We start from the raw sequence: 22,080 nt of genomic DNA, 5'->3' as shown, positions 1-22,080 counted from the left end.
CGATCGGGAAAGCTCTTGCCGCGTCTGAGGGGGGCCAGGCTCACTGCAACAGACGGGAAAGAACCCTACCGGACGATGGATGAGGAGAATTTTTTGTAAAATTACCGATCGGGAGGGCCCTTTGCAACGTCTGAGGGGGGTCCGGCTCACTGCAACAGACGAGAAGCGAGCTCTTCCGGCTGATAAATGAGGAACATCCTCAAAATCAGAGAGGCCGATGGGAAGGCTCTTACAACATCTGAGGGGGGCCGGGCTCACTGCAACAGACGAGAAAAACCCTACCGGACGATAAATGAGGAGCGGCCTAGAATTTGGCGTACCGATCGGGAAGGCTCTTTATCGAGTCTGAGGGGGGCCTGGCTCACTGCAACAGACGTAAGACGAGCTCTTCCAGCTGATAAATGAGGAGCATCCTCAAAAATCAGGGGGGCAGATTGGGAAGGCTTCTTACAGCATCTGAGGGGGGCCAGGCTCACTGCAACAGATGAAAAAGAAGACCCTACTGAACGATAGAGGAGGAGCAGCCTAGAATTTGGCGGACCGATCGGGAAGGCTCTCTACCAAGTCTGAGGGGGGCCTGGCTCACTGCAACAGATGTAAGATGAGCTCTTCCAGCTGATAAATGAGGAGCATCCTCAAAATCAGCGGGGTAGATTGGGAAGGCTTCTTACGGCGTCTGAGGGGGGCCAGGCTCACTGCAACAGATGGGAAAAAACCCTACCGGCCGATTAAATTAGGAGCGGTCTTGAATAAAATTACCGATCGGAAAGGCTCTTGCAACGTCTGAGGGGGGCCAGGCTCACTGCAACAGACGAGAAGTAAGCTGTACCAGCTGATAATGAGGAGCATCCTCAAATCAGAAGGACCGATTAGGAAGGCTCTTACAACGTCTGAGGGGGGCCTGGCTCACTGCAACAGACGAGAAAAACCCTGCCGGCCAATAAATGAGGAGCAACCTTGGATTTGACAGACTGATCGGGGAGGTTCTTGCAACGTCTGAGGGGGGCCGAGCTCACTGCAACAGACGAGAAACAAACCCTAACGGCCGATAAATCAATCAATCAATCAATCAACTTTATTTATATAGCGCTTTTACAATCACGATTGTGTCAAAGCAGCTTCACAGTGTCAAACAGGATAATATTGCGACAAAATTAGATTTGGCTGTACAGTCGTACTGGAGAAAACAGTAATGTTATCAGCTTAGTTTAATTTATCATATAGCAACAATGTTGGCAGATCAGTATTTAAGTTTATAGAATTAAATAAGACCTAATTCATACATTTTGTTTGTATAATAAGTTGAATAACTTTAATCAAATTTTTAGTGTCCCCAACTGAGCAAGCCAAGCCAAAGGCGACAGTGGCAAGGAACCAAAACTCCATCAGGGCATGATGGAGAAAAATAAACCTTGGGAGAAACCAGACTCAGTCGGGGTGCCAGTTCTCCTCTGGCCTATTAACACGCCGTGTAAAATTATTATTCTGGCAACCTTACAGGTCAGAAATCATATTAGATTGGAATATTCAAACTGATAAATGAGGAGCATCCTCAAATTAGAGTGACAGATCGGGAAGGCTCTTGCAATGTCTGAGGGGGGCCCGGCTCACTGCAACAGACGAGAAACAAACCCCCACCGACCAATAAATGAGGAGCATCCTCAAATTGGAAAGACCGATCGGGAAGGTTCTTGCAACGTCTGAGGGGGGCCGGGCTCACTGCAACAGACGAGAAACTAACCCTAATGGCCGATAAATGAGGAGCTTCCTCAAATTAAGATGACCAATCGGGAAAGCTCTTGCAATGTCTGAGGGGGGCCCGGCTCACTGCAACAAACGAAAAAACCTTACCGTCCGGAGAAAGAGCGCACAACGAGATACAAACCCCACCGACCAATAAATGAGGAGCATCCTCAAATTGGAAAGACCGATCGGGAAGGTTCTTGCAACGTCTGAGGGGGGCCGGGCTCACTGCAACAGACGAGAAACTAACCCTAATGGCCGATAAATGAGGAGCTTCCTCAAATTAAGATGACCAATCGGGAAAGCTCTTGCAATGTCTGAGGGGGGCCCGGCTCACTGCAACAAACGAAAAAACCTTCCCGTCCGGAGAAAGAGCGCACAACGAGATTCGACATGCGCGAAGTTTGAAAAACCGTCGATCGGGGGCTCAAGCCGCATCTGACGGGAGATTAGAATCACAGCGTCAGATGAGTGAGCCCTACCAAATTGATAAATGGGGCGTCGAAATTAAAAAGAAAGACTGACCGAGGGGGCCCACCCAGCTTCCGCCAGGAGCAGATTCTTGGCATCAGATGAGTGGGTACTATCGGCCGACGGTACGGAGAAAGAGATGGGGCAACGCACGCCAGGAGAGCTTTCGCAGCAGTCGACGGGAGATCAGTGCTCGCTGCAATCGGAAAGGGAAGCTTCACCGGACGGAAAAAGAAAAGATGGATAGTGACTGAGAGGCTCTGACGACATCCGATGGGAGATTAAGACTCATTGCTTCCAATGGGGGAGCCTCGCCAGATGGATAAGGGAGAAAATTAGCCAGAGAAACTGAGCTCCTGTGAGAGCAGAGGGAACAGCACTGCTGTGGTAGTGGTGAAAATTAGCCAGAGAAACTGAGCTCCTGTGAGAGCAGAGGGAACAGCACTGCTGTGGTAGTGGTGAAAATTACCCAGAGAAACTGAGCTCCTGCAGGAGCAGAGAAAACAGCACTGCTGTGGCAGTGGAGAAAATTAGCCAGAGAAACTGAGCTCCTGTGGGAGCAGAGGGAACAGCACTGCTGCGGCAGTGGTGAAAATTAGTCAGAGAAACTGAGCTCCTGCGGGAGCAGAGGAAACGGCACTGCTGCGGCAGTGGTGAAATTAGTCAGAGAAACTGAGCTCCTGCGGGAGCAGAGGAAACAGCACTGCTGCGGCAGTGGTGAAATTAGCCAGAGAAACTGAGCTCCTGCGGGAGCAGAGGAAACAGCACTGCTGTGGCAGTGGAGAAAATTAGCCAGAGAAACTGAGCTCCTGTGGGAGTAGAGGGAACGGCACTGCTGCGGCAGTGGAGAAAGTTTAGCCAGAGTAACTGAGCTCCGTGTGAGCAGAGGGAACAGCACTGCTGCTGCTGTGGAGAAAATTAGCCGGAGAAACAGAGCTCCTGTGGGAGCAGAGGGAACAGCACTGCTGCTGCTGTGGAGAAAATTAGCTGGAGAAACTCGGCTCCTGTGGGAGCAGAGGGAACAGCACTGCTGCTGCTGTGGAGAAAATTAGCCGGAGAAACTCAGCTCCTGCGGGAACTGAAGGAACGGCACTGCTGCGGCAGAAGAAAAAATGGTTGAAAAGACAAATGGAGAAACATGTTTGTATAACCAACTGAGACTTTTGAAATTACTGCTTGATTATTGCAGAATGCTCCTTTTAACTAGTATGAAGGAAATAACATATACTCCCTCACAATTGTGTGCAACAAATTACGATATAATCGTAGTACAGAAACCTTGTCATTGTATGCATTTACTTGGCATAAACGAGAACTAATCATGATTGTGAACTGCTCTGAAATAGAGCGTTGTTGTTGTGAAGGCTGTAGAACGCACAGATTCTGAATGTGAAGCTCATGTTTATTTAATGAAATCATGGCCTTTGAGGTTTGCGTAATCGTGATATACGTTTTCTTTCCCCAAAATATAAGATGGCTTAAAATAATAATTATAGCCTACTGTAAGAAATTTGTGTTATATTTAGGAAAACAGGAGCTCCAAATTGGATTGTATTTCGTGAAATGCAGCTCGTCTTGCTTCGTCCGGATTCTGACTTTCAGTTTGCAAAGTCTCTGTCCGGATCAAACTGAACGAAGATTAGGTTCGTTTCTTGTGCGAAAGCGTTCTGTATGGTTTGAATTATCTGACCATTTACAGGCAGTTCCTTTTTATGTTGATGTAATGTTAAAAGCCTTATAGAAAGCCTTCTTTAGGTGAATTTTGTTTGTATGAATGACTACAACTTCTAAAGATATTTCAAAAGGAATTTCCAGTTTTTTTTTTTTTTTTTTTTTTTTTTTTAATTTATTTATTTATTTTTATTTTTAAACACGCAACCACCAATATTTCCACTTCTGGTGTCCTTATAAATGTAGTACTAGTGAAGTAATTAGATGTGCTTAGTTTTCACAAAAGCTCTCTCTGTTTGCTGCAGATCATTAAACTGTTACACTGCCTTAGAAGTCTGTCCAAAATCATTGACAAAACGCCGCTTTACAAGCCATGTCTCGTAAGGCAGTGAGGCAAAGAGTCAGCTGGCTAAGTTTTTGGGAGTTACTCGCCCGAGTGACGATGCGCTGACGTCAGACGCACGTTCGTTTACGAGCCAATCAATGTCAAGAAGCAGCACACTGCAATAGTAGTGGGAAGTTCGGATCCTTTTTACTGATACGGATCTTTGAATCTTGTTCAGCAAAATGGACGAATCTTTTCTAAAGTGATCCCGTTAATTTAAGCTGAATCTAATTAAAATGTTACATGTTACATTTTCCAGCACGTTTAGTACTTCCCTGTACAGAACATATGCGCGTGCTCGGTAAACAAATGAACGAATCGCTCTCTGAGAAAACTCGTTGTTCAAAAGATTCGGATTAAAGATTCATACAAAATGAACGAATCGTTCGTAAACGACATCACTACAGCAGGACGCATGTCATGTAAGTTCTTTAGTGCACTCGCACAATTTGCAATGTGAAAGCAAACAAAACTAACCCAACATGTAAAAATGAATCAAAACATGAGCTTCAGTTCAGACCCCAGTGCGGACTTTAAGGTGTGGAAATGCCCTGAGTCGCAAATGCTTGTAAGAAGGTTGTACTCACTGTGTCCCTGTGTGACCGAGCTCATTTGGAAGTCAAGTTGAGACGTATTGGATCAAGGGAGAGCTGGTTCCGACTAGTGGCTTGTCTTTTTTTTTTTTTGTGATGCACGCTGTAGCATTGTCATTATCTGAGTGATGTAGCCTCAAAATATCTGTACATTCACTTTCCCAGAAGTATAATTATTTGTTCATCGCCACGGTCACCGCGTGCATGATGAACGTATTCTCGTGGATTAAAAGTAACGTAGGCATAGTACACAGCGATCGAAAACTTGAGGTGTGCCAGTAATACATTCATTATTTAAGATCGTTTTCTATTTCTTAAGACAGGAACTGTTGTAGTTTAATGTTGCGAGTCTCAGCAGTGTGCATTCTTTGATGACCGAGTGCTGCTTTCGCAGTTGACTCTGTTGTCGAGGTTCCAAAAACGCAACGTTATTAACATGCCTTTAGGACATTGATTATTGAAGTTGTTCATCGATTAGAATTGTTAGAAAACAAAATGCCAATTGTGTTTCGTAGGGAAAAGCAGAAATCTTTTACCATGAATGCTGATGAAGCGGTATGAGTTGAGTTTATAAATAGCTTAAACTTTTGTTAGGAAAAATACTTGTTTCTTGAGCATTTGGAGTTAGCCTAGCAGCGTGAGTGTGCAGGCGGGGCGACCTGCCTGAAGCCATCCATGCCAAAATAAAAATGGTCAACGAGAGGAGGTAAATCTGTAGTATAAGTACACCTCCTATCGTTGATCAGATTGATTAGCTTACCATGCTCCACCTGTGTTTAATTAGGTTTAATTATCTGACGTGCTCCCCTTGTTAATTATGTTTGATTAGCTGACGGCTCCTTTGTTTAATTATCTGTTAGTGCTCCTCCCGAAATTAGTTAATAAAACTTCACTTAGTAAGCAGCAACACTAATTGTACATCCCAAAATGTTTTATCTTAATGACCGTGATTCACACCACTTTTTTTTTTTGGTTCATACAGAGCAATTGTGACTTGCATATATCTTTGCAAGTAGAGGTATGTCACTGGTGTGTATGTGTATGTGTATGTGTATATATATATATATATATATATATATATATATATATATATATATATATATATATATATATATATATATATATATATATATATAAAGAGGAAGGGGTTGTACGACAGCATAGTATTCAGGAAGTGTGTTGTCAAACTCACACTCTGACTGTGTACATCCTGTGTGAGAAGCAAAAACCCAACAGAGCTTTGCTAAAACATTTTCAGCCAATTTCTCTCTTCGGTTTTACACACCGAGACCGTTTTCTGTGCTTAAACGTGGGATATTGAGAGGTAAGTTATTTAAATATATTAAAGAAATGCATTATGCAAGGTTGTAAATGAAGTAATATTTGAGAATGACATACACAAGTGCGACTGGAACTATAGAGCAGATACATTATTATTTAAAAAACATCCCGATACTCAATAGTTACTTTATTATTCATCGTCTATTATGATGTAGCTTATGGATTTTCAAATACTTTAATAGAGAAATTAAAGCTTTGTGAAGAGGAAGTAACTTTTTTCCTCCACAGGATGGAGGAGACGTTTCTAAAGGTGTTCATCGTTGTTGCCAGTCTGCTGCTCTCAAAGGATCAGAATGTCTTACATGACCAAGACGAAGGCATCACGATGAGCATGCAAGACCATGAGCATCTTCTTTCGGAGGAGGGGGCAAAGCTAGAACAAGGGGAGCATGCGGTTACCATAGAACTACCACATTCAAATCAGGAAGTGCCACAAAGTCATCACAGTGTGCCAGGAAGAGAGGGGGACACGTCAGATGTTCAACAAATTACGCCAAGTATCAAGACCACAGTGCTGCACGAGGAGCCAATGTCCCCAGCGGGAGAGCAAAAAGACTTCTGCCAAAAGGCATTTGCACCAGATGTCCAGGAAATAATGGATATTGACAAAGACAAATTGCATGGCCTAACACATGAACAAGTCAATGTGAACCAGTCAGGGTCTACTGTGGACCAGAACGTATCACAGGGGGATGCAACACAGCCGGAAAAAACACAGAGCGGCCGGATTGACACCCACCGTGAACATCAATTTGATCAGGGTTTACTCGTCGACCAAAAAATACCAACTTCAAGCCAAAAGTTGACAATAACTCAGGGGAAACAATCTGGTGATGAAGAGGACACCTTCAGCTGGTGCCTGTGGAAGATGCTATCCTTGATTTCATTGTTTCGTGTTTTGAAAAAGTTTCTGAGGAAGGGCTCCAAACTGCAAAGGAAGATGCTTCGAACTCCAAACATCTCCTCCGGAACCTCTAATATTGATAACAAGACTTTAACTAGCTTCCTGGTTCCACCCAGTTACAGTTGGCAAACTTGTGAGTTTGTAGAGGGTTTTGTGAATGACCTTCTGGAAACTGTGAGAAATATGAGCACTGCAGGTTCAGACATGGAAATTGCGGATTTTGTTGGCGTTGGCAGCTTATATGAGCAATGGGCTTCAGGAAAGAACGTCATGTGCGACATTCATGTACCCATAATCCCACCAAAGCCATATATCTTTGAGTTTGAACTTTTGAAAGCAAGAGTTTCTTCAACCATCCAGTACTGTTGCAAAGTCAAGATGGTCAAAGGCAGCACCAGTTCAACCAATTGCCCTTGCAGCAACTCCAACCTAGATGATGATATGCTGTGCCTTCTACATCCAGATAACAAAAATGATCATGTGACTGAAAGCCACATTAATGATCTTTTATGCCAAGAGAACAGCTCATATCTTGCAAAAACACATGTTGTGAAATGGTTTAAAACAGCCATTAAAAAAGCATGGAAAGAGATCAGCCACAAATATGAGTTTGAGTTAATATTCCAGAATAGGGAAAATCCTGGCAGTCTCAAAGTTCGGTTCAGGTCAGGACAGGTCATTCAGTTCAACTTCACTCCTGTGGTCAAGTTTAAAGACTCAAAGGTGCATTTGATCTCCCAGCTTTCAGATCACGACCTTTCTGCCATATTTTCTGAGACACAATGGCCAATATGTTTTACACACTATGAAAATGCCCTCCTTCAGCACATGACCAAAATGCTTCCAGACAACGCATGCCATATCAACTGTCTACAGATCCTTTCCTTCCTACACAAACACCAAACTGGCCTGACTGGACCATGTGGGCTAACAAGTTACCATTTGAAGAATGCACTGCTGCATTTTCTTGTCAGCAACCCCTCTTCATCTTGGGACCCTGAACACACGGTTGAGAGACTAAATGAGCTCCTGACTTTCCTCCAACAGAAACTCAAAACTAAAGTTTTTTACCAGGCACTGGTTGGGAACCCTCTGATTCCTACCGAAATTGGATTGCCCAAAGAATTTAGTGCAGGAAAGCCTATTAACTTGTTTCTGCCATTAAACAATGAAGTTTCCTTAAAGTCTAACAGACACTTAAATGAGATGATTAGAAACGTGCCTGTGCTGGTATATGGATCAGTAAGAAATGTACTTTAGTTTGAATCTTTGGAACATTTTTGTACAATTATGCACTCAAATATTTACTCTTAGGGTGAAAAAAAAAGGCAGAACAAATTAGTAAATACAGTTTAATCACATTAAGGTCACAAGGCATCACCACATGGACTATAACCAAGCCATCCTAGGATCCAACTTAACACCTGCCATCTGTAACAGCCTATAAACCATCAGAGTCCCAGAACAACTCAAAGTCACGGTCATCTGCAGGAAACTCAGGCAAGGGCTCATCTGGAGAAGCGGATGGTGAGGCTTCCTTTCCAATCTTCAAGTCCCAGGACTCACTGGTGACCATCGAGTTGCCTGTTAGAAACAAGTAAACTTGGTCAGCAAGAAAGCAATTTGATCAAAATTACGGAAAAAAAAAACAAAAAAAAAACACATTAACCGACCAGCTGCCCTTGGAGAAGCAGGACATGTAGAGGCACAGCAGTTACAGACAGAGGAATCCCCATACAGCTCAGTCCACCTAAAGCACAAACAGTTACGGACATTTAAATGTCTTAACCCTAAAACCAAGGAGTTCAATAACAATGTGTAAAGGAGCCATCATAGAGTAGAAATTGGGAATAAATGTGCTTATAAACTCACTTCTTGGTTTGTGCGTTGTACGTGCACGACTTGGCACTAGGTGTAGGAGTCTCTGATCCTAAGCCCAACTCACAATGCATATACATGGTCTACCAAAGAAAGAGGTTTTTTTTTAAAAGAACAAACCAACTATGTATTAAACATGAACCAATAAAACGTTTTATACCTTTTTAAATGGTGGCTTTGAAGCCATGTTTTTAAACAGAAAAGCTGCCACACAAAGTCTCACGGTCATCTTGTTGGCACTGGTGTAGAACTTGGTCAAATCGCTGTTCTTACTGTCCACCAGGCACCTATACAGAAATAGTTGGATGGAAACTTCTTTACAACATAGCCAAGTAAAATAGTGCTGCAAGACAGATTATCAATTCAATCATGCAGCCACATGATCTGAAGTCTAAACTAAAGTCACCCTTACCTTAACACCATTTAACAGATATACTTGATTTCATGAACTAGCATGTGAAGATCACTTACCCATAATTCTCAACCAAAGAATATTTGTCCGTCGACATAGGGTTTTGAGTGGCAGTGACAAAACAAGTGTTCAGGTACAGCCGTTTTCCTGGCCTGCTGCTGACACCTTTAGCTTCAAAGCATATGGGTTTGCCAAGGACGAAGCTCTGGCCAACTGGAAGCAATTTCCAAGAGTCTGGAGAAAGAACAAAAACGAGTAATAGTAAAGCGCAGTAAAATACTCACATCAACAGAATGTGGTATTATTTAAAAAAAAAAAGTAATAATTTATAGGAGCTGTAAATAAAAATAAATTCTTACCTCAAATGCATATCACTCAGAATTGCAAAATTTTGACAATTGAAAAGAAACTAGTGGATAAGAGCTTCCATATGAAGCTGTGAACTAGCAAGCTTTTATAGTCTCCCAAGTGCCTCGCTGTACATGCATACAATTTAAAATTTAAAAACCCTGAATTGTAAAGGAATTTACAGGTAGGCCTACGTTACTTTACTAATAGAAGAAAGCAAAAAAGATTTACAACAAACCATCCATTGCAGCAAGCAGGGGTGCTTTCCGAGTTAGACCCTTGAACAAGGTTCCACCTGCTATGTGAGGCAGGAATCCTGCTGTATACGAGCGATGGAACCTAAGGTAAGTTTAGAAACAACTCAATTAGGCTACATTTAGGCTACCGCTTTATAAAAATACAAAAGTACCACAGTTAAAGCACCCTTACTTTGCGTAGCTACAGCGAATATCCATGGTAAATGGCAGTTCCCTGATAATCACCCCCGTGTCAGCTGGTTTATAGATGAGGGTGTTCGAGTAGATCACACGGTCGGCATCCTCCTGAAATAAGACGACATCTCAAAAATCACCAAGTGCCATTAACAAGGGTGGAAGGGAAAGTGATGAAGGAAAGAAAAAACACCCACCTCTCTTTGTACGCCACATTCTTTCAGAAAATATATTAGATGATAGTGAGTTCCTGAGAATTTGTTGACATGACACGTTCCCAGTTTTAGGATCTTCCGTGCGTTGGGGTTAGTAAAAAGACTTTTTAGCACTCTCACATGCATCCGATCCAGGAAACACATAACCTCCACAGTCTTCGGACCAGTGAAAGAACGTTTGGTAGGAGTCACAGGTTCAGGCAGAAGTATTTTCTTGACCAGGGGAGGCACCGGCCTACCGCCCTTTTCTGGTTTGAAGAGCTCTTTGTATAGCAAAGCTGCTGGTATTCTTACCGAGGCCGGTAGTGGCTGACGGACTGATGTGGAGTCTGATGAACTGGATCTGACTTGTGGCAGACTTCTTTCACCACCATCAAATGAACCTAGCTTGAAACTGTCCGAGTCCCAGTCCCCCTCTGGGTCAATGCCATCACCTTCAAAAGGGTATACAAAATTAATACAGCTGAGAAAACCAACCAGTAACCCGTGAAGCCACATCCTCCTGCAGTTCAAGTGCTTAATTGTTTTTCTGAGGCTGACTAGCCATCTCAAGACATTTATACTATCAGTGTGACAAGAAACACCTGCTGATAATTGCAAGAGGTCCTCCATCAAAAACAGGCCCAGTTTGACGTCTGCTGGATAAACATGGTATTGCACACAAAAAAACTTTTTTTAATCGTGCAATTTTTTTTTGTTGAGTTTATTATGGATTTAAGAATTTTTATATTTAGACTGGAAACAAGAAGAAAAAAAATGCTAAACAATAAAAGCAGTTTTTCTCAATGGCTTCAGCACATTTTTTGCAGTAATTGTTTTGTCTTAAAGGGATAGTTCACCCCATAATGAAAGTTATGTCATCATTTACTCACCCTCAATTTGTTCCAAACCTGTATACATTTCTTTCCTCTGCTGAGCACAAAATGCAATCTTTCTCTCTCAAAACAATAATTTCAGATGAATCTGAACAATTAGTTTCTTGTTCACATCATATTAGAATTTCTTATTGATTTAAGCAAATTCCATGTGTTTTGGAATGTGTGGAAAATAGTACAATTGTCTACAATTTGCACAATGACTAACTCAAACTCCTCAAAACATACAAGCATTCTTTAATCACATGCAAAATGATCCATCTAGTGATCAACATCTGTCAGACATTATATTCCACAAATAATTATGCCATGGAATGTTTGTTAAATTGCAACACAGTATATACACACGTACACATACACACACACACACACATCTCCAAAACTGCAGCTCTTGTGGGGTGTTCCCGGTCTGCAGTGGTCAGTATATATCAAAAATCAGCCAAGAAAATAACAGTGGTAAACAGGCGACAGGGTCATGGACGGCCAAGGCTCATTAATGCACAACTTTGAGGTGTTGAGCTTTTGAGGTGTTGGCCTCCAAATTCCCCAGATCTCAATCCAATCGAGCATCTGTAGGATGTGCTGAACAAACAAGTCCGATCCATGGAGGCCCCACCTCTCAAATTACAGGGCTTAAAGGATCTGCTGCTAAAATCTTGGTGCCAGATACCACAGCACACCTTCTGGGGTAACTTGGTTTTGAAGCATGAATTAAATGTTTTGGGTGAGTAACTACATTTTGCAGACATGGAATAGAGTTCTGAAGTTCTAGCGAATAGTTGTGACAACTGAACTTAGAGTTTAGGGAATGTTAACACTGGTCCATAAAATGTGCCAAAGCGATTGAGAAAAACTGTAAAGAAAAAACACTTAAGCTAATCATAGTCAGGTCAAAGTGTCTGAATCATTTTGGTCCCAAATTGTACTAGTAGTCCACTCTAATGAAGAATATTTGGGTATAATATTTCACAGTTTACTTTATTTTGCTATCCTCACTTACATAAATTAACTGTAGTGTCCTACACCCACTAGAAAAAAATTATATTTGGTGTCTGAAAAAAACAGATTATTGTGTAAATTGTAGACAACTCTTTTGCACACACGTGCAAACATGCAATTTGCTCAAATCAATGAGTATTTCAAATCTAATGTGAACAAAAAGCTAATTGTTAAGAGATATGAACATATTGCTTTGAGAGAAAAAAATTCTCATTTGAGAACTAAGCCAAAGTGATAGTATTTACTAAAGCATGTCTTTTTTATTTATTTAAGCATTTAAATATGTTTGAAGAACCACCAAATAACAACATACATAAGCTTGTGAGGTGACATACCAGAATACATGTATTAATACATCACATATACGATAATAAAAATTATAAAATGCCTTAGTTCAGTTATTCTACCAACTGTAAAGCATAAACAATGAAAGGTCATTTTAAAAATGCTAAAAATTAGAATATATATTGCTCTGACATTGTATATTTACAATTATTTACAGTTTTTATTATAAAGAGTTTAATTGACTGAGCTGTGTTGCATCTATATTTCGAATTTGTGACTGAAAGAAGCTCAGGGAAAGAGTTCCTGTAACATTTTAAAAACAAATGTCTGTCTACTACAAGTTATCAACATACACTTGGTGTCACAAATTTTGAGTTGGGAACCTTGTAGGTTTGGATCTTCGAGAGATGTTCACCCTCGTCCAAAAACCTCACAAAAGCTGATTGCATGTACTAGCTTGTTGCGAAGTGTGTTGATACTGCTGTATTTGGGAAGAATTAATCTGCCAAAACAGGTCTGGGCCTCTGGCAAACGGTGATCTGGATCAGGACCGTCTGACTGATGAATCTTCAGAGAGCGCTTTGAGAGACCTCCCGGAGGCACACGGTCCGTCCCATACAAGAACGCTGAAGAAAAATAGGTAGAGTGAGGATGTGAGGCAATAAAAATAACATTTATTAAATGTCCATATGATGTCGTAGATCAGAGGTTCTCAACCCTGGTCCTGGAGGTCCGCTGTCCTGAAGAGTTTAGCTCCAACTTTCATCAAACTCACATGGCTGTAGCTTTCTAGTAATCCTGAAGAGTTTAAATAGCTGGTTCAGGTGTGCTTGATTAGGGTTGGAGCTAAAATCTACTAGTGGCCATCGAGCACCAGGGTTGAGAATTTCTGTCGTAGATGCATCACAAAAGAAAAGTTTAAAAAATACATATTATGTTCAAGTTAAAGCTTACTCAGAAATTTCTTCTTGTTCTCTTCAGAGAACTCAAAGAAAACCGTCCAGAACTTCTTGATAAGCTCATCAGAGGCAGAACAGCTTTCATAGGAGGCACACTGAAGATGAAGCAGAAAAAGTCTTAAAATCTAATTGTTAAATGCGTGTTACAAATTTGCAAGTTTTGCAAATACATTTACCTGCAGAAGCTCCTGCCATTCATATTTAGGGGAGCCGTGGAGAAGCTCCTGGAGTTCCTCAGGGTGAAACATGGTCCAGATATCGAGCGGACAGCCCTTAGAGAAACCTCTTGAAAAATACTTGAACTGATTCTCCACAGACTTGTTGAAAACAAAGTCAACATACAAATCCACATACTTCTGTCTGTAAAAAAAGAAAAAGAAATGCTTGACTAAAAGATAGATAGATAGATAGATAGATAGATAGATAGATAGATAGATAGATAGATAGATAGATAGATAGATAGATAGATAGATAGATAGATAGATAGATAGATAGATAGATAGATAGATAGATAGATAGATAGATAGAAGTGGTGCACTACCTATTAATTTTGGTCACTTGAATTTGACCTCCGTTTGGAACGAGTTCTTTCCCTTTGACCTGAAAGATATAAATGGCTAATGTAAGCATTTAAACAACAGCTGTGTACACTTTTATACAAGTGAACCAATACAAACTGCATTACTGTGAAATCCAAAAAGAGAATATCCACGACGTCCTCATCCTCCTCAAGAAGGTTTTTCAGACTTCTATTGTGGGATTTTAAAAATACAATCAGAAAAATCACCTGCTCTGTAAAAGCTCTGTGAAACGTACAATGTAATACAAACGTAATGTTTGGCAGCCTTTAAGTGTTTACCTGGCCTCCACAGGGGACAGCTCCTCCAGATCATTCAGAGTGGGACTCAGCTGGAGGAGTTTCTTGAACAAGGCCAGTGGGAAGGCAATGCTTATGTGATGTTTGTTGTACAGCGCCATTCCACAGATGACGCCAAGATAGTAAAAATCATTACCTTTCGGGTGCTGAAAAGACACAAGCATCCTATCGATATATATGAGGAAGGCCACATAACAAGGGATAAGGAATGTTTGGTGTCGCGCTTACATCAGGATTGAACCAAACCAATGAATTCTCATGGACCTCAAGCACTTTCTTCTCCCAACAGAGAAGAGACTTGGAAAGGAGGGAGAAGAACTCTGCCGATAAGCCCCTCATATCTATTCCGTTCTCCCCGACGAACACCACCTGTACAGAAGACATCTTCATAATTATTGTAAAGGTAAGATGCAATATCAGACTTTTCTGTAATTTTTTTACCTTTAAGCTGCGAAAAAATGAGCGGTGGTTTTTTCTGAGATTCTTTAGTCTGTCAACTGTGTCTGTCAACAGTGATTCCCTGTTTATGCGCAACTCGTGGGCAGTAAAGATGTCTATGCACTTCATCTGCAAGAACTAAGAGGAAAAACATAATGTTAGCTAACTTTACTTAATGTTTACTTACCTTTGTGTCATCCCAAACCCTTATGGCTTTCTTTTGTAGAACGCTAGCCTAGTAAAACGCAAGTATTCTGACGAAAGCAGGTAACCAAACTGTTTTGATGCCCATTGACTGGCATTGTATAGAGTGGTGGAGTTATGACATCCCTTTCTAGGCCAAAACACAGAAGCCTGTTAGCATTTTAGCACTTCACTCGTTTTGGAAGTCAATGGGTTTTTTGAATTGGGTTTTGGTTAAATGGCTGAAATAAGGTCTGTGGTGAACACAAGCTCAAGACACTTTCACGGTTTATTCTACGACATAAAATACACCAGTGTTACCCCACTCGTGGTTTTTGAATCTGTTACACCAAAGCGACTAGATGACAAACCTGCAACCATTAGCTAATAAAGCATAATAGGATTATTCAGTGCTTATCATTTAATGAATCGACTGCCTGTGCAAATCTTCAACATGTCTTATGCTAAACAATGTTTGTTAGAGAGGGAATGTAGATTTTACTACTTTCCTTAAAATGTTGAGTTCATTTAAATGAATACTTGAGGTAATACAATGAAGGAGGTTGGTTTAATAAATAGAAACTCAACATGTTTTCTGAACCACATTAATTAACTAAGATAATTTGACTTAAGATAAAAAGTTATAAATAATAATATAAACAAATATATATTTTTTACTGTGCAGTTAAACATGAGGGTATTATGCAATAAATATGGAGATTTCTCCCTATATAGAACCTTTTTGGCATTAAAGCTTTCTTTATATAACTCTAGAGGTTTGTGAACCTTTTTTCTAGTGAATTTTGTAGAATGTGCATTTTGTCCCACATAAGAAATGTGATGTATGGCATATGTATAACTGAGTACATCCATCTCTGACTTACATGAAACATTCTCTGTTTAGATACGGTGTCAGCTGCAAAAGGGAACTTGACCAATATTTGAATAATTTCCTAAAAGAAAGATCCACAGAAGTACTATAAGATTTGTAAGTTATTGAACATTAAAAATGTAAACACTAAATGGAACATTAGGGAACATTAAAAATGTCATGCAAATCTTCATTGAAATATTTATATGTATGAAGCTCACAAAGTAGTAATCTTTCAATTTCTCCACGTCATGGTAATCTTCAGGAAAATAAAAGCCCATCAAAAGCTCCCCACACAGGTCTACCAAGGTGACTTGCAGCTATTGAATGTACAGAAAGAAGAGACATTTCTGGTGTTATGGTTTTTGTCCCAAAATATCTTTGTGAAACAGATTTCTCTATTGCTTTGGTTCTCACCGTATCTATGAGATCATTAATCTCGTGAATGATGAAGCCACTGTTTGTGATGTCATTGGGGGAAGTGCAACAGACCTTCACAATAGACACAAAGTATAAACAACTATTATACACTGATAAGGTTACATTTGAAATAAAATGTTTAAAAAAGGCACCTTATAGAGCATCTGAAGGATCTGCAGAAAGTTTTGCAGGCGTCTAGTCAAGTCATAGCCAGTTTCACCGCAAGAAATCTGGCCAATCAGCTTAGCAGATTCTTTGTGAAATAATGTCACCAAGCCTCTGAGCCAATCACTGGGGAGTTTGGACCAGTACACCTCTGAGAATAAATCATACAAATACTTAGAGGAGTGCAACAAGGCCAAAAACACCAAAGTTGTAATGGTCCTCCAGCTTTACCTAACATCGTACGAGCGGCTGGATTCAAATGAAGGATTCTGAAGGCCATCGCTCCAGTGAGTTCAGTTCTTTGTTTCCGGAGCCCTCCGATGAGCTCTGGGAGGAGAAGGTACAGTCTCAGAGCTTCCACACCAGCTGGATTTGGCTTCAGAGACGGCAAGAGAGTATAGTGTACCACTTTCACCACCTGAGGGCCAAATGAACCAATCTCACTCATGCAATTTAAAATGTGATGCACTTTTTTTGGTAAACAGATTCATCATTACCTCTGATATTGACCGTTTATTCTCTAGCAACTTTGCAAAGGATTTTTTAACCAAATCAAAATCCAATCCACAATGCTCCTCAGACGTCTGATAGTGTTGATCACAACTACAAAGACAGAACGATACATACAATCTGTATGGAAGGATTCATTTTAGGCACAAGAAAGAAAAAAGACTAGATAAGACCTAATTTTACCTTGTTTTGAGAAAACTTCCGTTCAGAGAGGCGGCAGAGGAGAACACAGAGTTTATTTCCCTGTAAATATACAAAAACAATGCGTTTTTATCCATTTACTGTACACATATAGCCCTGGTAAATATTATCAAGGATGGCTGTAAAAATACATCTGCAGTGTTTATCCTTTTGGTCTTTCATTAAAAATAATTTCATAGAAGTAAAACATTTGAAAGTGGTGGTGGGGGGTCACATTATGAAAATAAAGGTTTTTCTCCAAAACACGTGGCCACAGATATTAGCACCCCTTGAATTTTTTATAAGTAACATATCTGTGAAGTATATTCCAATTAGTATTTACATTTTTATCACACCAGGGTGACAAGGAAGATGAAATTGGCCAGCCCTGACTTCCTGTTCCACATTAGTACAAATATGAGGAAACACAAAGGCCAAATGATCTTAATCATTCATCAGTATGAGTAACAAAAGAATACAGCTCTGATGTGCAGCAAAAGATCTTCACAAAATAAAGAGTGGCTGAAGGAAAATATCTAAAGCATTGAAAATCCCAATTTCCACCCTTGGGGCAATAATTAAGAAGTTCCAATCAATTAAAGATCTTACGGATCTGCCTGGAAGAGGACGTGAGTCTTTATCGTCCTAATGCACGAGAGGAGGAGAGTTTGAGTGGGCAGAGACTCCCCAAAGATCACAGATGGAGAATTGCAGAGATTAGTTGAATCTTAGGGTCAAAAGACAAAAAAAAGAAGATCAAACAACCCTAATAATCACAACATGTTGTTTGGGAGGGATTCAAGAAAAATCCTCCTTGTTCATCCAAAAACAAACTCTAGCATATTCAATTATCAAACACGACTGGATCTTCAAAAGGGACCTGGTTCTGTGGTCAGATGTAGCTAAAAAATAGTTTTTTGACAACAAACTAACCAGATGGGTTTGGTGCAGGGATAAAAGTCCCCCATGTCCACGGTTAAATATACGGCTGGATCTTTAATGTTGTGGGTCTATTTATTTTTTGCTGGACGTCCTGGACATCTAGTTCAGAGACATGGTATCATGGATTCTAGCAAATACCAAGAGATAAAAAATCTAAACCTGATAGATTCTGCTAGAAATCTAACAATGGGCCGTGATTGGATCTTCCATCAGGACAATGATCCAAAACAAACATCAAAATCAACACACAGATGTGTCACTGAGAACAGAATGAAGCTTCTGCCATGAACATCTCAGTCCGCTGACCTGAACCCTATAGAGAATGAGTGATGAACTGAAGAGAAGATGCACCAACATGGATCTGGGAATCTGAAGGATCTGGAGTGATTCAGTATGGAGGAATGGTCTCTAATCTCAATTCAGGTGTTCTTCAAACTCATCAGTATTTTGAAGAAAAACATTTCATAATGTGAGTTTTACCCGACTTTCAATTATTTTACTTAAAGTGACAGGTTCATTTTTTGCAAATTCTTTGATTGAAAGGTCAAATATAAACAATGCAGATTCATTTTTACTGCCATCTCTGATCATATTTACCAAGGGGTGTTAATAATTCTGAACTGTATGCACTACTCTAATATATAAAATTGCTCAATTACAGTATTAGGTCACAATCTCTAATTAAATAGTAAGAATCATTCATAATTAAGATACTTAATTGTGTAAACCTTATATGAAATAAATACCATCTGATATTTCTGATATTTAATAGTAATTTAAAAAAGAAGACAAATTCATTAAGGTCATAGCACAGCTCCACGTGCGTTTTCAGAATATTTTAAGAGCGACATGGACATGTAGTGCATAAAAACTCTGGATTTATAGCAGTATTGAGAAAAATCGAACGGAAGCAAAGCAAACACTCACTTCTTTATTGTTGCCCATGAATCACTTCCAGACACCCATCGGTCAATCATTCTGTCATCTAATGTCAAAACCCCTCTGCAATTGGATTTTGGCTTACTTTCAAGAGCCTCCAAAATATATAAAAGAAAATTATATAAGTTATCACAGTGCAGCAATCATATGTTAAATTTATGAATGAAAACCTGTCTTACTTTGAAAAACAAGGCAAAGGAATGATTCTCCCCAGCAATGAGTTTTTCAAATGTATATTCATGACCACATTCTGTGTGCAACAGACATTTAGTTGATAGTTTTGTGCAACATAATGAGTACAACAATATTCATAACAAAGATAATTTGTATCTACCATTGGACAGATCTACAGGAAAAGGCACGGACTGATTGACCATTTTTCCATTTCCCAGCTGCCCTTGCATCCCACATCCAAATGAGTAGATCACCTTTGACGATGAGACTGATACGAGTGTGTGACGTCTTTATACAAGAAAGAATCAAGAGCCTAATTACTGAGCAGAACTCATACATCAGACATGTTAACCATGTGAGGAGTTAGAACTCAATCTGCTCTAAACCCTGATGGATTATGAAAGGTCTAGTTTACCTCCCACACGTGACCTGTGACACTTTAGATCCCCACAGCTCAGCAACCAGCCGCGGATGAAGCTCGTCTTTAAATGAGTTGTGCCCCAGCTGACCAGAACCTCCGGACCCAAATGTGAATACTGTGCCACCCTGAAACATAAACCATTCATTACATGTTCAGTCCAATTTGTTTATTGCTAAATATGGTATTATAATATGAATAAATATTACAAAATACTACCTTAGATAGAGTGGCAGTGTGTTCCCCTCCACATGAGATGGACACGGTTTTCTTTCGGTTCAGACTATTTACAACCGTTGGGACGTGTCTGTCTGTGGTGGAAAAACAGTGAATTCATCACTTCCAATGCTTTGATGTAGATTTGACACTGTATTGTACACATTTAGTACATCATTTATCTGCTATGTGCTTTTATACTGGACATGATGAAATATTCAGACCTGTAGTGTCTCCGAGGCCCAGCTGTCCACTCGAGTTCTTTCCCCATCCGAACACGACTCCAGAGAGAGACAACACAAAGCTGTGGTCTCCTCCAGCGCTGATCTGAGCCAGTGGGACCCCACACAGACTCTCCACGCGTTCAGCCGACAGAGAGCCGGGATGATCTTTCCTCAAACCCAGCTGACCGTGAGAGTTATTACCCCATACGAACAACTGACCATCTGAAACACCAACAACAGCTCTGAATATCTACACTCAAATGCCAATCAATTCATGTCAATCATAAGATGTCAAAAGATTCAAACAAAACAGATTTTAGATGAAATGCTCATGAATACCATTGGCCAGTGCCATTGAATGCTGGTCTCCACATGCGATCTGAATCACCTGCTTTTTTTCCAGACCTTTGAGAGACCTGCAGAGACAAGACAATCTGTCAGATTTTTATTATAATCCCTTATTATAATTTATATTGTTATGCCAAAAAAGAAAATCATACCTGCACACAGTAGATTTGTATTTGTCCATAATGAGAACTCTTCCTTCATCAGAAAGAAGAACCACACCAGCTTCTTCTCCACAGACAATCGATCTGATTCTGTCATTCTTTAGCTGTAGTTGCTCTGGAGTAAATAAAATATCATCAATCATCAACAAATGTTTTCATAATTAGCCTATATGATATTTAGCTGACAATTATTGTAGTATGTAATGATAATTTTAACAAAAAAATAAAAAATGTGTCATTTATTGTAGGCTACCATACCTAGTTTTTCATCGTTATCACTGTCTTCACCGCTCAATCTCAGGACCGAGACCTTCCCATCCCGGATAAATCCAATAAATCTCCTTCCAGCTGACATGTCCTGAACTTCTGATTTTGGACACATGAAATGTATTCCACATTTGCCATGTTTGACTTTGTCAGGCTGTAAGAGACCGAAGCCCTCTTTAACATGCGCTCCCCAGTACAACATGTTGACGACTCCAGCTGACTGAAAAACTCACTCTCATATTAAACTGAAAGCAACACTTTCAGCCTAAACGAAACCTGTTAGATTTCCCACTAAATGAAACTGTTTGGGGGAAAAAATCATACTTTTGATGCGTTCAGTGGGGAGTATTTAGCGTACAACAAAGGAACATTTAGTTGAAGAATGAGGGATGGGGGAATTGGAAAACGAAACAAAAACTTAAAGAGTTTAAACAAAAATGTACTAGGCTAAAATCTAGCTATATTTTTATCTTGTGTTATTCGAAACCAGAATAACTTTATTTCTTCCACGGAGGCACAAAAAGAGGTGTTTGGTCAAATGTAGTAGACAAAAAAAAAAAAAAAAAAAAATCACAAAAAGTCAACATTCATTTTCATCGTTTTTTCATGCAACGAAAGTGAATGTGAAGCCTATGGCAAGCCGGGTTAACATTTAATCCCTTAAAGGAACCAGTATCTATTTCCGTGCTACTAGTACTTATTTTAGATAGCCTACTATCTATTCCATTAAGTATGAGTACTTATTCATTACTAGTGATTATTCTTTAAGTACTAGGGTAGTAAAAACTAGTGCTTATTTTTAGTTACATTTTAGATCAAAGATATCCTTACCTTAATAGATTATAGTACTAATTAAATAGTCAGTATGCAAATAATATGTTGAATAATAATTAAAGAACAACATATCAATGAGAGATGAAACAGGAAACAGAAGAGAGGAGAAAGAATTAAGATGCAACATGTCGGAGGTTGTTGAACAAATTTGCAGAAAATGCAGTTATGCAAAAAGAGCACATGGGCATGGAGTCTTGGGAAGTATCTACATATCTAAGGATGCATTCACACTTGTAGTTCGGTACACTTGTTCATTTGGTCTGGACCAAAAAACAAAACATATAGTCCTGGTCCGCTTAGCATTCAGATTGGCCTTTTTATCGTCGAACCAAAATATACCGAACCTAAAGGCATAGGGATACTTTCACAACCTGACTGGTCAGCTTTTATGACAATTTGCCTA

At 40.0% G+C, this 22,080-nt stretch overlaps 3 protein-coding genes across 3 annotated transcripts; 1 reads left to right on the top strand and 2 right to left on the bottom strand.

Annotated features, from left to right (window-relative positions):
• Positions 1-6,065: 6,065 nt before the first annotated feature.
• LOC137073917 (inositol 1,4,5-trisphosphate receptor-interacting protein) lies at positions 6,066-8,385 on the top strand. Its single transcript, XM_067442628.1, has 2 exons — positions 6,066-6,187; positions 6,433-8,385. The coding sequence occupies exon 2, from the start codon at positions 6,434-6,436 to the stop codon at positions 8,366-8,368; it is 1,935 nt and encodes a 644-aa protein (XP_067298729.1). The 5' UTR covers positions 6,066-6,187; position 6,433; the 3' UTR covers positions 8,369-8,385.
• Positions 8,386-8,442: 57 nt separating this feature from the next.
• zp3c (zona pellucida glycoprotein 3c) lies at positions 8,443-10,940 on the bottom strand. Its single transcript, XM_067442629.1, has 8 exons — positions 10,375-10,940; positions 10,176-10,288; positions 9,985-10,085; positions 9,458-9,632; positions 9,147-9,273; positions 8,981-9,069; positions 8,782-8,858; positions 8,443-8,692 (listed from the first exon to the last, which is right to left on the bottom strand). Exons 1-8 carry the CDS (start codon positions 10,888-10,890, stop codon positions 8,550-8,552), a joined length of 1,341 nt encoding a protein of 446 aa, XP_067298730.1. The 5' UTR covers positions 10,891-10,940; the 3' UTR covers positions 8,443-8,549.
• Positions 10,941-12,527: 1,587 nt separating this feature from the next.
• On the bottom strand, positions 12,528-21,219 carry herc56.4 (HECT and RLD domain containing E3 ubiquitin protein ligase 56.4). The gene is made up of 24 exons (XM_067442627.1): positions 20,835-21,219; positions 20,568-20,691; positions 20,407-20,483; positions 20,068-20,289; positions 19,847-19,938; positions 19,625-19,755; positions 19,370-19,497; positions 19,215-19,285; positions 19,024-19,130; positions 17,158-17,217; positions 16,962-17,067; positions 16,696-16,882; positions 16,452-16,615; positions 16,297-16,371; positions 16,101-16,199; positions 15,893-15,961; positions 14,829-14,963; positions 14,616-14,756; positions 14,370-14,533; positions 14,196-14,259; positions 14,052-14,110; positions 13,687-13,870; positions 13,506-13,605; positions 12,528-13,177 (listed from the first exon to the last, which is right to left on the bottom strand). Exons 1-24 carry the CDS (start codon positions 21,043-21,045, stop codon positions 12,963-12,965), a joined length of 2,985 nt encoding a protein of 994 aa, XP_067298728.1. The 5' UTR covers positions 21,046-21,219; the 3' UTR covers positions 12,528-12,962.
• Between the last annotated feature and the right edge of the window lie 861 nt (positions 21,220-22,080).

This window comes from Pseudorasbora parva, chromosome 4 (genome assembly GCF_024679245.1).
Source record: "Pseudorasbora parva isolate DD20220531a chromosome 4, ASM2467924v1, whole genome shotgun sequence".
Lineage (NCBI taxonomy): Eukaryota > Metazoa > Chordata > Actinopteri > Cypriniformes > Gobionidae > Pseudorasbora > Pseudorasbora parva.
Note: the sequence above shows the minus strand (reverse complement) of the source record. Positions and strands in the feature narration are given on the sequence as shown.

What these genes read in the sequence shown, in the direction of transcription:
- herc56.4 (XM_067442627.1), bottom strand. Translation starts at nt 21,045, where the DNA reads ATGTTGTACTGGGGAGCGCATGTTAAAGAGGGCTTCGGTCTCTTACAG. An exon ending in GGGCCTCGGAGACACTACAG is followed by an intron (nt 19,939 to 20,067) that starts GTCTGAATATTT and finishes TTTCCACCACAG; the next exon opens with ACAGACACGTCCCAACGGTT. An exon ending in AGCCGCTCGTACGATGTTAG is followed by an intron (nt 16,616 to 16,695) that starts GTAAAGCTGGAG and finishes ATTTATTCTCAG; the next exon opens with AGGTGTACTGGTCCAAACTC.
- LOC137073917 (XM_067442628.1), top strand. Translation starts at nt 6,434, where the DNA reads ATGGAGGAGACGTTTCTAAAGGTGTTCATCGTTGTTGCCAGTCTGCTG.
- zp3c (XM_067442629.1), bottom strand. Translation starts at nt 10,890, where the DNA reads ATGTGGCTTCACGGGTTACTGGTTGGTTTTCTCAGCTGTATTAATTTT. An exon ending in TCTTTGGTTGAGAATTATGG is followed by an intron (nt 9,274 to 9,457) that starts GTAAGTGATCTT and finishes ATTTCTGTATAG; the next exon opens with GTGCCTGGTGGACAGTAAGA. An exon ending in CAAAGCCACCATTTAAAAAG is followed by an intron (nt 9,070 to 9,146) that starts GTATAAAACGTT and finishes TTTCTTTGGTAG; the next exon opens with ACCATGTATATGCATTGTGA.